This window comes from Stigmatopora nigra, chromosome 7 (genome assembly GCF_051989575.1).
Source record: "Stigmatopora nigra isolate UIUO_SnigA chromosome 7, RoL_Snig_1.1, whole genome shotgun sequence".
Taxonomy (NCBI): Eukaryota; Metazoa; Chordata; class Actinopteri; order Syngnathiformes; family Syngnathidae; genus Stigmatopora; species Stigmatopora nigra.
The window spans coordinates 12,950,019-12,963,079 of record NC_135514.1 but is presented as its reverse complement, the minus strand read 5'-3'; the positions used below and the strand labels follow the sequence as shown (position 1 = coordinate 12,963,079).

The 13,061-nt window shown below is 38.1% G+C and overlaps 2 protein-coding genes across 2 annotated transcripts; both read right to left on the bottom strand.

Annotated features, from left to right (window-relative positions):
• Positions 1 to 165: 165 nt before the first annotated feature.
• Positions 166 to 2,565, bottom strand: pkdc (protein kinase-like domain containing). The gene is made up of 3 exons (XM_077721020.1): positions 2,505 to 2,565; positions 1,657 to 2,039; positions 166 to 896 (listed from the first exon to the last, which is right to left on the bottom strand). Exons 2-3 carry the CDS (start codon positions 2,028 to 2,030, stop codon positions 296 to 298), a joined length of 975 nt encoding a protein of 324 aa, XP_077577146.1. The 5' UTR covers positions 2,031 to 2,039; positions 2,505 to 2,565; the 3' UTR covers positions 166 to 295.
• A 706-nt stretch (positions 2,566 to 3,271) lies between these two features.
• On the bottom strand, positions 3,272 to 12,809 carry dpy19l1l (dpy-19-like 1, like (H. sapiens)). Its single transcript, XM_077721366.1, has 22 exons — positions 12,457 to 12,809; positions 12,198 to 12,222; positions 11,426 to 11,513; positions 11,124 to 11,261; positions 10,254 to 10,374; positions 9,384 to 9,477; positions 9,261 to 9,318; positions 9,098 to 9,189; positions 8,924 to 9,023; positions 8,054 to 8,131; positions 7,881 to 7,967; positions 6,818 to 6,877; positions 6,668 to 6,748; positions 6,376 to 6,477; positions 6,231 to 6,302; positions 6,072 to 6,157; positions 5,911 to 5,935; positions 5,192 to 5,311; positions 4,945 to 5,119; positions 4,239 to 4,338; positions 4,043 to 4,168; positions 3,272 to 3,719 (listed from the first exon to the last, which is right to left on the bottom strand). Exons 1-22 carry the CDS (start codon positions 12,671 to 12,673, stop codon positions 3,557 to 3,559), a joined length of 2,208 nt encoding a protein of 735 aa, XP_077577492.1. The 5' UTR covers positions 12,674 to 12,809; the 3' UTR covers positions 3,272 to 3,556.
• Positions 12,810 to 13,061: the final 252 nt, after the last annotated feature.

Sequence of the window (13,061 nt, the reverse complement as noted above, 5' to 3'; positions counted from 1 at the left end):
TGGCGACCAAACGTCTGGCGACCAAACGTCTGGCGACCAAACGTCTGGCGACAAAACATCCGGCGACAAAACATCCGGCGACCAAACGTCCGGCGACAAAACGTCCGGTCATGAACTGATATGCTGGATTATTTTAGCATCATTAGCATGGCGAAGCACATCTGGCAATATTTTCTTTCATTTATTTTTTACTGGTTATTCTTCCAAGAGGGTGCTGGAGCCGATCCCAGCCAGCTATTTTTTTAAAGAATGAATTAAATGGGTTAACTATTATTTTTTCTGGTGTCAAAATGAGTCACAGTTTTTTAGACGCCAGCTTGTCCAGGACCTCGTCGGCCATTTTCCGGTTGTAGCGGTGGATCTTGCCGTGTGTGGGCATCCATCCCAGCAGAAAACGGCGAAAATCCGTCCAGGCGAAGGCGAACATCTCCCTCCACTCGTCCTCCAGCGCCGCCCAGTCCGTCCCGGCGTCCACCGCCCCTTTCAACTGCTCCAAGTAATAATCAAACAACGCCGGCGCCTTTTTCTCGCACCCCCGTTCGTCCAGGCAGCTGCCCAAGAAGTAAACCACGTCCTTCACGCCGCAGCCGCCGCCCACGTATTGGAAATCCACGGCCGCCACGTCCCGCCCGTCCGGGGAGAAGCAGAAGTTGGCCAGCTTGGCGTCTCCGTGCACCAACGTCAGGAAGCGGCAGCGGTTGAGCGCCGCGTCCACGGCGCCGGCGTTGGCTTTCAGCCGGCACTCCTTCATGGCCGCCAATTCGTCTGGGCGTGTCTCCAGGTGCCAGTAGGTGCCCACCGGCCAGAGGCCTTGGGGGGCCACGCCCAGGAAGCGGGCGTGGAAGTGGGCAAGCCAACTCAGGCAGGCTCGCATTTCGCCGTCTTTCACGCTGGTTCTGTTGGGACCAATGAAAGCGCTTTAACAATAAGTAGAACCCCTGCTGCCCTCTGGGAGGCGCTACAAGAACATAACAGCCAAGACAAACAGGACTACAGACTTCCCTCGATTATCACGAATTTACTTCTTTTCAATTTTTTTTATGCTAAAAAAAAAAAAAATTTATAGTTCATAAAATTTTGAAAATCCAAGTCAAGGTAGTTATAATAGGGGTGACCCTACTTTGCAATTTTTCAATGATCGTGGCCATGTTTGGTCTACATTAGGGGTGTCAAAGTGGCGGCCCGGGGGCCAAATCTGGCCCGCCGCATAATGTTGTGCGGCCCGAGAAATTAAATCATGAGTGCTGACTTTCTGTTTTAGGATCAAATTTAAATTAAGAGTATAGATGTATATTTGCCCACTTTTAAATCCATAATTGTCATTTTTTAATCATTTTTTCTGTGTTTAGTTCAAAACTAATTTTGTAAAATCAAAAAATATATTTAAAAAAAAAAAGCTCAAATAAACATTGCTTTCGATCTATCAAAAATGGTATATTCCGAAAACTATATTCGAGGGATTACTGTAATTTCCTATTTTACACTTTCACTCAAACTATATAGGCTACTAACCATTTTAATTATTTTTTGTACCAGACTAATTAATGTGATTACTTAATTATTTATTGATGATTTATTTGTGTGTTGTTATTTGTGCATTTGTGCAAATTTGGCTAATCTAATGCTAATGTTTTTCTAATTAAAGGGAACACCCACCTCCTTTGATCATAACCAGCCACATCCAAGTCCTCCAACACGATGAGCATCTCGTCGCCATGGGAACAAACTGCCAGACATGCCGGGATCCTGCACTTGGCATCGGTGGCGTAGTTCTGGTACCAGTAAGTCTCCACCTCGTAGGATCTCACCTTCCTCAGGTGGGACCGAAGAGCGGCGGGATCATCAACGGCGGTAGCGGCTCGCCGGGGGAACTTGACGTGCTTGACGACCACAGAAGGACGCTCGCAACCATCCAGGTGAACACGTACGATCTCGCCGTAGCCGCTCCATAGCGTCTGGATCTTGGCGCCCACGCGGAGGGAAGTGGCGCCACATGCCCTCAAGATGGCTTCCGTGTGGGCAGGGTTCATTGAGGCGCCCTGTGATGACATGTCAAATCTGTTTGAAGAAGGATGGCTGGCTTGGAGATGTTTAAGGTGAATGCCGGCCCTCCCAGGCAAAGCGCATTGGAGGTCTATCCCATCAATGGCAGGAAAACATCAAATGGATTGGACGTCTATCAACGTCAATGGCAGTAAAAGGTAAGAAAATCAATAATATTCCTAAAGAAAATGACACATGCCACGATTGTATCTGTTTACTTTTTAGATATTCGCCACGCCAGTATTTTTGCTAACAAATGCTCTTTGCAATTAAAAAAAACAATAGTCCTTGAACGCAGCATGTGACGTTATCCTAGAACTACAAATTTATATGTTGTTTGCAAACTAAAAAACTAAATCCCAAACACAAGTCACATTTTGTCTCTTTAAATAATTTGACGGTATAAAACACGTTTTTCCAAATAACTAGCGAGTGTGTCATCGTGCAAATTTAATACGAACCGAGTAGTTTTCAACTTCCGCAGAGAAATGGCTAATTTGACGTCTCCCATTAATCGAAAGTGCTACTGGAGCTAGCTAGCAAGCACCAAGAAACTTCTACGGCAACGCTACTTGGACAATTAAGATATATCTTATATACAACTAGATGCGAAACGCGCAGTGACCGCCATTATACTCTGTCGGCCATTTTATGTCAGTACCGTCCCCCAAAAAGTATTAATAGAACGTGAAAATGCTCAATTTTCAACGAATTTTCAAAGCTCTTGTTTTTTACAAACTTTTAACATTAATCCTGGAAAATACTTCACTCGTTTTTCAACAAACCTAAACTTCAGTTGTCACCGTCAAAATAATAATCACAACCAGCACAAACAATTTCAACTTTCATCTTTTATTTCAATACAAATCAAATACTATAAAATACAAGTGCAACATGCGTCAACAGCGGCTACTTTATAAAGGATGAAAAACATTCATTTAAAAAAGCCCCGTACATAATTTTTTTTGATACGTCCAGCGCTTGTTTTGGCACATGAATTTGTCCCGTTTATCTTTTCACAGCGATGCATTCCTCTAAGCTTCACAATTTAGCTTCTTCCACGCGCTGTTGCTACCGCTAACGTGTTCACCCGCTACAGTAAATTCGGCAGTGTGAATTGCAAAATACCAAAAAGCAAATGAAATATGCTACTGTTTTTTTTTTAATTTTAACTACAGGACAACTGAACAGAACAATTAGCATTTTTTTCATAATGGCTAGCAAATGAAAAACCGAGTAAAATGTAATACTTCCATGTTTTTGTCACGAAACCAAATAACTGGCAATTAAATTATATAAAAATACGAACTATAATAACACTGGTCAAAACATCTTTGCGGCCATATTGCTTGGAAATGTTAGTAGTTTCTTTCACACGGCTAGGTAGTACCTGAGGTGTAACCTAAACGAAATGAAGTACGAAAGAAGCTACTTAAACCAAAGAAATACTCGCGGTTTCCCAACTTTGTGTCCGTCATTGCATAAAAAAGAATAAAAGAAGAAAAAAATGCTGTTATCTTTCGTCTTTTGGCACTTTGAGGACTTTGTAAATGTGATTGGCGAAGACGGTAGTGAAGTGAGGCCGTGAGTTCCTGGACATGAGCGTACATAGGGGTACTTTGCCCTTGTTTTGGGGGTCCTCCACGTCCCAGATTTCGGGCATGCTGCAGCCGGGTCTTGTTAAAATAATAGGGAAAAAAATGTTAGTCAGTTATCAGTTGGAAATATTGTCGAAATTAGCAAAATCTTTTAATATCCGACCAGCTAATACGAAGATATCCGTTTTTATTTTCATTCATAGACATCAAAATACATTTTGTTAAATATTTTATCTTTTTATCTTTATCTATTTTTAAATAAATGACCATATCAGCCATATTGTTTGGCGTTATGGCTTTTCGTGCATGTCAAGTCTAATTTATGCGCATATAAGCCGTCCCGTCATTATTTTTTTTAGTGACAAATACAGCGTTTTTGCGAGAAAATATATTAGTCGTACCTTGTTCTTCTGGTGCACCAAGAATCTTCCAAAACAAAAAAATCCACTCCCAGCTTGTTCAAATTACCCCTGACAGTCTCTGCAGACATGCGGCTGTACATGGCGTACACCATTTTGGTTCTCTCTCTATACGACAAACACGAACAAAAACATTAGCATTCGCCACAGTCTTCTCTATAGCGCAACCTCTCCTGACCTCAGACCAGCGTCTTCATAGTGGGGGTGGTTGACGATAGGGCGACCCGTAGACAGTTTGACGCTGGCCATGGTGGGCATTGCACCCGCAAACACGGCATCTGTGTAGGAGAAACGTTGGGATTGTAATTTTTGTTCATTCGTTATAAAAAAATGTGAAAATCCATGCTAAAACTTGTTAGCCACTTTTGCTACTAAGTCAAAAAGCTTTAAAAAAATGTAAATATTTTTTGATTATGTCTGGTAGGGCAAACTAATGCAGGGTGGGCAAACTATGGCCTGCGGGCCATATCCGGCCCGTTAGGCTTTTTAATCCGGCCCGCTGACATGTCCAAATGTTTTTTTTTTTAATTTCCCCAAGATGGCGCCTTCACACGGAAGCCAGTAGCAGTAGCTTTGTCCACTCTTTGTTTTTTTGTGTTTTACAGGCCCTCTATTTTTTTAAATGACATTTAAATATCTCTTAATACATTCCTTTTTACTTTAATTTGTACTTTATACTTTTTACATGAATGATGAGTGATGAGTATGTTAATATTTGAGTCTGTTTTTCTGTTTATGTTTCATATGTACTTTTAACGGATGCACTTTTTTATATCTTATCATATCATGTACTGACCCGGCCCATCTGTCACATTTTTAAAGTCAATATGTCCCCCGGGCCCAAAAGTTTGCCCACCCCTGATTTAGACTAACGCATTACTCACCAGGAACTGTGTTGTCCCGTATCCACTCCAACAGCTCCTCCTGTGGCATGTTGCTGAACTCCCCGATGATTCCCCATTGAGATCGCAAATTGGACACGCCCTGCACGGCCATGAGGGCCAGAACCAGGATGGTGGCGGCCCGGTGCCTGCTTTTGTCGCCGATCCAGCCCAGCAACTGAGGGGGAAACATGGGAAATGAAGATGAGCCCGGGTGGACACTCACATTGCCATCGGAGGTTGACCTGACCTGTCTGGAACAAATGAGTGAAGCCACGATGCACATGTGTGGCGTGAGGAAGAGCTTGAGGCGCATGATGAGGACGGCTAAGACGCTGAAGGCCAGGAGTTGCAGACTGTGATAAGCCAACTGTGAGAGTGTCAAACATCATTCCATCAATTGTAAGTATAAAAACTGGCATGTTCAGAAAATGAAATGAACTTAAATGACAACACACAATGTAGACTCCATTTGATAACAACATATTTGTCAATTTATTAGTTTTTCTCGTATTTTATACGTTTTTTGATCATTTCAAATTGTGTATGACATAACTTTTGGATAGATTTTTTTTCAAGTAAGTTTTTTGGTAAAACCGATCTCGTTTTTATCCATTTCGGCTCTAATACAGATCGTATCGGTAACGTTAGCAGACTTAAACGCCATTGTCAATTGCTAATAGTCATGCTTTAAGCATGATATGCGCATGCACATTCCGCCTTTTCACTATCTAAAATTCTAACTATAGCGTGTCAGCAAGCAATGTACTCAGACAATTAAGATATCAGCATCATACAGTGACATCTACAGAATTTTAAATTTAGTGCATACTTTTAAATACGCCTGGGTAAACAAGTGCCGCATTGCATTTGTACGTTTTTATTATTATTATTTATTTCAATTGCCTATGAAGAAAAATTCCAATCATTAATAATAGCAAGGTATATAGATGGAGGAGGGGTGCTTACCTCGCCTTTAGTTGCAACTTCACATCTAAAACAGAAAGGCATAGAAACACAATTAGAAATCACATATACTTCCATTCTTGTCATATACTAATAAGTATAGATGACAATTTTCAGATTTTAACACTGTTGCTTTATGCAAATTGTTTACAAATTCAACTAACCTCAAAGATTCTTCACTGTTACGATTGGCATTTTCATTAAAAGTCTTTCCTCCATTCCTCAGGAAGCGGAAAACATCTTGCACGACCTAAAAAGACCCCAAAAATACTCAATTTCCATCTTTTTTTTACATTTTCGTCATCCAACGACATTTAACTCACCGTCTTTGCAATCAACCCCACCAGCAACAAATTGACCGGCAGCAATAGCGTTTTTAGGTAGCGTGTAGGAGTCTGGTGCAAGAATATGAAAAGAACATATTAATATTTTAGATAAATATCCATAAGGCGTGGATGACAAACTCACCTCTAACTCCATGAAGTCAAACTCAGCAGCACACGTGTACATGAGTGTGTGGAAGTCCTTATAGCTGGTAAACTTGGATTTAATCAGGCCACTGATGTGCGCCTGGGAAAGACATTTTTAGATTAAAAAAAAAACACTAACATAGGCGAAAAAGACAGTAAAATGATAACAAAATCATGATAGAATGGATATATAGTGTCATTGGAACCTTACAGAATATTCTGAAATATGTGTAGTAGTAGTAAAACCTCTTAAATATGCAATAGTAACTTTTAAAAAGACATTAACTCACGTCATCGAGGGCGCCAAGGATATTCGACAGCAGGAATTTGAGTTGAACGGTCCACACCACCCAAATTAAAGTTTGAATGACCTGAGAAAGTAGTACAAAAAGTCAGATTTTTGAAGTATATATTTTCGGATGCATTGGGGTCTTTCTTACCCAAAAGAATAGTCCGTTCCCGAAATATCGGGTAATTCGATCCCTCAATGCGACAATGCACTAAAAAGGAGAATTAGGAAGATCATTATTTGCAAGTAATACATAAACAAAACTTTATACAGTATTCCCTCGAATATCGCGGTTCATGTGGAGCAGGCAGGCATGGCCGCGATAATCAAAAAAATGCAAAGTAGGGTCACATACCTGTCAACCTCGAACCATTTGTGATCTTACCAAATTTTGTTTTCGCCCTTACATATATGTATAAATACATGGAAAATCTTACCACTTTACTTTTTTGACAGGAAACGGAAATCACATGGTGAAAGTGTTACAAAACGAAATGTTTATCATGATCTTTTTTTTTTAGCCAATCAGAGGCGCCGGTACATATATCACTTGGCAGACATGCGTTTCCGGGAAGAAACAATGGCGGATGGTGAAAAATGGCTAGAAAGTGCCTTAATTTATTTTTTTTTCTCAAAATCACCGTTTAGCGTACCATTTTCATGTGTACAGCGTACCAATATAAAAATGGGCTTTCAGTTGTACCAATTACGGCGAGAACGTACCAGTTGACAGGTATGGGGTCACCCCCATTTTAAATAAATAAATAAAAAACATTTATTCAGTGTTAAGTCTTAGTGGCTTCTAGTTATGAGTTTCAGCGTGTATTTTCACATTTTTTAACCTAAAAAATCCAAAAACACAAATAAAAAAAATCCAAAAATTAAAAAAAATTCCTTCAAAAATTATCCACAATGTAGTGAAGCCTCAAAAAAAATACTGTATTCTGTCTAATCTCACAATTCAGCTTTAAAAATCCAAATTCAGAGAATTTTTGACTTCACTGGTCTTACAAAACTCATACAAACAAATATATATACAACAGTGCATTTATAACTACACAACATTCATATTTGCAATTGCTTTGTGGATGATCTACATTTTCCATAGCAATAATCCAATTTAAATTGTTTTTCCATGTCTTGCTTGAACCGAAAATCCCATAATTTTGTCTCTTTTAGGTGGTTAAAGACAAGATTTATGATACGATACACACCCAGATGACAACGAGTGACGAGGCGTAAAAGGATGTAAGCAGCATGGCGTTCCCAAACATGAGCGCAAAGCAGGCAGCCAACGCCACCTGCAGAATGACAACACATAATAGACATGTTTTGTTGTCATTTCCAGGTGGTGAGTTGCGAGAATCCATGAAAAAGTTTGCTATACCAAGTGAGTGACCAGCACTGACTGCATTTTAGTTGCACTGAGATAACCCAGGATGTAGGAAGCAAACAAGGAAGCCACCTAAGAAATTAAAAAATAAAAGGTTAGTGTTGATTTAATATACATTAAACCCAAAAGTGGATGATTGTGTCATGAAAATTTGAATGACTGACATATGTCAGGTTGTTTATGTGAAGTGATTTTTTTGATTAAATGTGACAAATAGGGATTTATTTCACAATGATAACTATAATTTTTTTTTTAAATCAGTTAAAAACTGGTGTTTTATTTTTAATTTTTTTTTAAACAAAGTAGACCTAAATGATTAAACAAAAACATGTTTTTTTATATTCATGAAAGTAACATTTTATTCGTATATTACAGTAAACAAATAGAAAAATAGCAAATATTTTCTCTAGAAAATATTTTTGTTAATTTTTTAAACTTATAACAAACTACATAGTGTGTTGTTTTATTTATCACAAATATATATTTCCTTTAAAAAATATTTTAATTGATTTTTATTTCACAAAACTAAATATTTATTAATTTATTAGTCATTTTTAAATAAAAAGCAACAACATAATTTTGATGGTTTCTACTTTCCTCAATGAACAATTAAAACAAATATTTAAAAAACTAACTGAACTACACTATCAATGATTTATTCCAATCATTTAACTTTATAATTATCCTTATCATTAATTATAATTGTAAATCCAGTTTTTTAAAAAAAGTGATCACAATTGAAATTAGGGAATAAAAAATGGACTATAGACATATATTATTTTGCCATAACCCCCCCCCCCCCCAAAAAACATTTTTAACAGATTTTTGGACTTTCTATCTGCCTTTTGTTTTGTTTTTTTTTACTTGAGTGAGCAAGACGAACTGGGCAAACTGCCACGGCAGCATGAAGCACAGCGTGGCGACTCCCAGGGCGACCATTGCCATCCTGCTCGGTTTCCGGGTCCTATCAGCAGGAGGGCGATGATAAACAGACTGGTCATAAACTCCCTCGACAAACCTGGTGGAAATTCTCCATACCTCAAGATGAATGTAAGCAGCAACATCTGCAGAACCAGGAAAGGGTAGGCGAAGCTTTCCCGTAGAGGAGGCGTCCACATCACACGGGTGCTCTATCACCCCCGAAAACATGAAAGATTAGCATCTCGTTAGCATCCATAGCTTCCCGAGAAAGTCCACCCACCTCGCCGTGATTGAAAAAGAAACAAACGGTGGTCACGACGCCGCCAAGTCGGCTTCCGCTGAAAAAGACGAAAAATTGTTTTTTTATTGGGTTTAGCGATATTGTTGTAATTCCAAAGATTACCTGAGGTAGGCGCCATAGAGGAAAAAGAGGCTCATCATTACGCCGTTGAGAAGGAAGACGCACGCCACGTAGAAATAAGCTGGGTCGCCCAAGCCTGACATAAAATAAATAGTAAAATAAGTAAAATATAAAATAGTGAATAAGAGTAAAAGGTGTATTGTTAAACCTGAATTTCTACTTTAGGTCGGATTTCGATTGTTAAAGTGGCAGATGCGCTTTTCTATATAATTTTAAGTAAATTGTGTTCATAGGCTTTATATTTTTTGCTAAAATAAAATTTTAATCAAATTTATAAAGTACAAAATATATATATTTTTATAAATAATTTTGTGGAGATTAACTGTTTGCATGTTTTAGTTAAAAAACTTAAAATAATGATATTTGCTGGTTTTAAAAATTAATTAATTAATTAATTAATAAAAATTAAAAATATTTTTTTAAATAAGAATTTTTGCAGATTTTTTTTTAAATTCCAAAAAGAAAAAAAAAATGGTAAAATTTACATTTCCCCCGTTTTTGAGTTAACAATTGCATCTAACATAATTATTGGACTACCTGGGCTCACCTGAGCATAAGCCACACCCACCAAATTTACCACTAAAACCATATTTGGTCATACATAACCTTATTATCTTGTAAAAATCCAAAATCAAAATACACTGAAGTATAAAAACAACAACAGGGTTCATTGTACTGACTTCCAGGACCCCCAGAATTTCTCTTAGTACACCATAAATAATTAACTTGCCCTTATTTAGGACTATTTCCACTGTTTGTTTCTTTCGCAACTCTACCCAAAGTCTTCCAAAAAAACCTAAAAAATACAAACAGAACTCGCTTCCATGAAACCTTTGTTTAAATTGGCAGTACCTTCACAACTGTCCACCGGCGTCAAACCTTCTCCTCTGTTAATGGACCAACACATTTTGGTGGGAAGGCCAAAGTAGCCCATGACACCCGTGTAGACCCGGTACCCACCGGCTAGAACTACCTGGAAGTACAAATGTACACCAAAACGGTCAGTGTACTGAGTTAGAAACAACTTTGTTCCAACACTGATGAAATTAAGGTATTAGCTAGCTAGCTTAGCATTTTGGCATGGGTTGGACTGTCAGAATTTGCGTTAAAATTGATTGAAGTTAAGAAAAAAGATGTATGGGGATTTAGGCTATCCAATGGTTTATTTGCATAGTGATAAGTTCCCTTTTGTTGTAATTGCAAGAAAATATATAATAATGTAAGTTAAGACTAATAACCTGCGTTATTACATTATTATGCTTATTTTTTTTTAGGTTAGGCTAGCCAAAAATTGACTTTGAATACAAGAACAATGCCATTAATAGTGATGGTTTAAATGTGTGTGTTAGCTCAAATCAAAACATGAGTTTAAAAATGCGTAAAACCAAAACATGTGAATTTTCTCGCAAATTGGCCATCTCCGCACCCTTAAAATTGCCTTAAAATGGATGTAATTTACAAATTTATGTCTAATTTGTGCGCATATAAGCCGTACCCTTGATTCAGTCATCATTTTTTTGATTGACAAATACGGCTTATATGCGAGTAAATACGGTAACTCTTGAAAAAATGTTTTTTTTTAAAGCAGTAGAAATTTAGATAATATTGATTTTTTTTGTACGTGTTGTTGATAAATGGAATCTGGAAAATCCGAAAATTCTCACTACGATATTAGATTTTTGACATTTGGTAGCTCAGCTATTGCTAATGTTAGCTTTGTACCTCTGGGTAAAGGTTGAAGCGCTTTAGCGTGTTTATGACCAAGGGGTACTCGGTCAGTCGGTCATTCATGATTACGTGGAGGCCCTGCAAGAAGGTGGGCGCGTCGATGATGGTCTTGTAGTAGGAGTAGTACAAGCCCTGTAAATAAGAAAGTAGATCAGACATTCAGAATTCAGATGTCAAACTAAAGTTATAGAAATAGTGATGAACTCAGGAAGTGGCGTTCAAGCTTTCGCAACACGACATGTTGGGCAATTAGTACAGTATTTGAGATGGAAAATTTAGGGAAGTTTGTTTTTCACCATTTCTGTACGAAAAGCCATTTCTTTCTCCAGGTTGGACAAGTGTGAGAAGTGTCTGTCATTTTCAAAGAGTTGCGTCAGATGAAACCTGAAAGATGAGAATAAAAAATAAAAAAAGATGTTAATTAAGGACTTATTAAATATAGAAATCGTGTAAATTGTAGTGTATTTTTTCCAGAACAAATGCAGTCCAGTTAAAAGTATTTTTTATTCATCTATTTTATTCAAGCGGTCCCAAATTGGGAGAATATTTTCTGATTTGTTTCACTATCAAGTTATTGAAATAAAATAAAGATAAAAATGTTTTAAAAAGACAAAAAAATATTTACTATTAATTAAATTGTCTTCATTATAAAAAGTTTAAAACCAATTAAATTTTCTAATTATCACAACTCCATAATAAAATAGCTAATTTCACTAGTTATATAATATAATAAAATATAAAAATAATATAAAATATTAGAAAAATCTAAAATCACTAGTTAATTATATCCAGCTGCAGTATAATGACAATAAAGGCTGTTGACTTTGACTAATCAGTCAGTTTAAAATTTTAATTTATTTAATATTGTAATAAAATAAATTTAAAAGGGTTAGATAAATAATTAGGTTGAATTAATTGCCACACAAAATTATTTACAGTGAAACGATACTTTTACGAAAAACACTCATTTTATTTGACCAGTGCAATCGGGTGGTGAATGGGATTTTGACGTCATGTACACATTTCAATGACGCCATTATAACTTTCTGGATATTAATAACAACTCACCAATGAAGATATCCGCTTAGGGCAGCTGTGAACAGACAGACGTATAATTTAAATAATCACCAAATAAATAAAATAAATCAACCAATTCGAGTTGATAAAGGCACTAGGATCATGGTGGCTAACGCTCGGCAGCTAACACTCAATCACACACACAGGTGAGCTAATGTTAGCCCGGATGTTGATGAGCGCCGGAGATAAAACAAGTTAGTTCGGCCATGCGTTTAGCTCATTTAAAGACGCCGAAAAACTGCGACTTTACCGAGAAAAAACGTGAATCCCAGCCCGGCCGCTCTGGAGGGAGTTAGCCCCAGTCTATGCCGAACCCCCGGTAGCCCGTTTGCGGCTTTGGCATCCCTTCCAGCGGCGGAGGAGGAGGAGGACGAGGCGGCTCGTTTGGTGCTGCTTTTGCCGCTGGGAGAAGCGAGTGTGGAGGTCTTGTCGTTTTTCCCCGCCTGCTTTCGGCTTTTGGCCGCCATGGAGGGCCGCGAGAAGAGGGAGGACACAAAGACGGGAAGCCGGAGGTGAGAGCGAGCTGGGCGGCCACAGAGCGGCTGTGTGTGCCGGTCTCTTCTGGAACTCTGGTTGTGGAGAGACGCTTTCACTTACTACTACACTGGTGGGCGGACCACTCCAAATATACATGATAGTACACTAACGGCTGTATTTTGAAGCACACATTTTGTAGTTTTATGACATTTGAGCTAAGTTTACTGAAAAAGTGAGGTTTGCTATTTTTAACATGCATACCAAAACTTAAAACTCTGATTTGAGTGGCTATTTCCACCTCGAAAATGTCATTTAAACAACTCCGAGCATAATAAGTAAACACAATTAATCAAAACATAATATGAGTAACTATTTGAC

What these genes read in the sequence shown, in the direction of transcription:
- pkdc (XM_077721020.1), bottom strand. Translation starts at nt 2,030, where the DNA reads ATGAACCCTGCCCACACGGAAGCCATCTTGAGGGCATGTGGCGCCACT. An exon ending in GCTGGTTATGATCAAAGGAG is followed by an intron (nt 897 to 1,656) that starts GTGGGTGTTCCC and finishes TGGTCCCAACAG; the next exon opens with AACCAGCGTGAAAGACGGCG.
- dpy19l1l (XM_077721366.1), bottom strand. Translation starts at nt 12,673, where the DNA reads ATGGCGGCCAAAAGCCGAAAGCAGGCGGGGAAAAACGACAAGACCTCC. An exon ending in GGGATTCACGTTTTTTCTCG is followed by an intron (nt 12,223 to 12,456) that starts GTAAAGTCGCAG and finishes GTCTGTTCACAG; the next exon opens with CTGCCCTAAGCGGATATCTT. An exon ending in CTCTATGGCGCCTACCTCAG is followed by an intron (nt 9,319 to 9,383) that starts GTAATCTTTGGA and finishes CGTCTTTTTCAG; the next exon opens with CGGAAGCCGACTTGGCGGCG.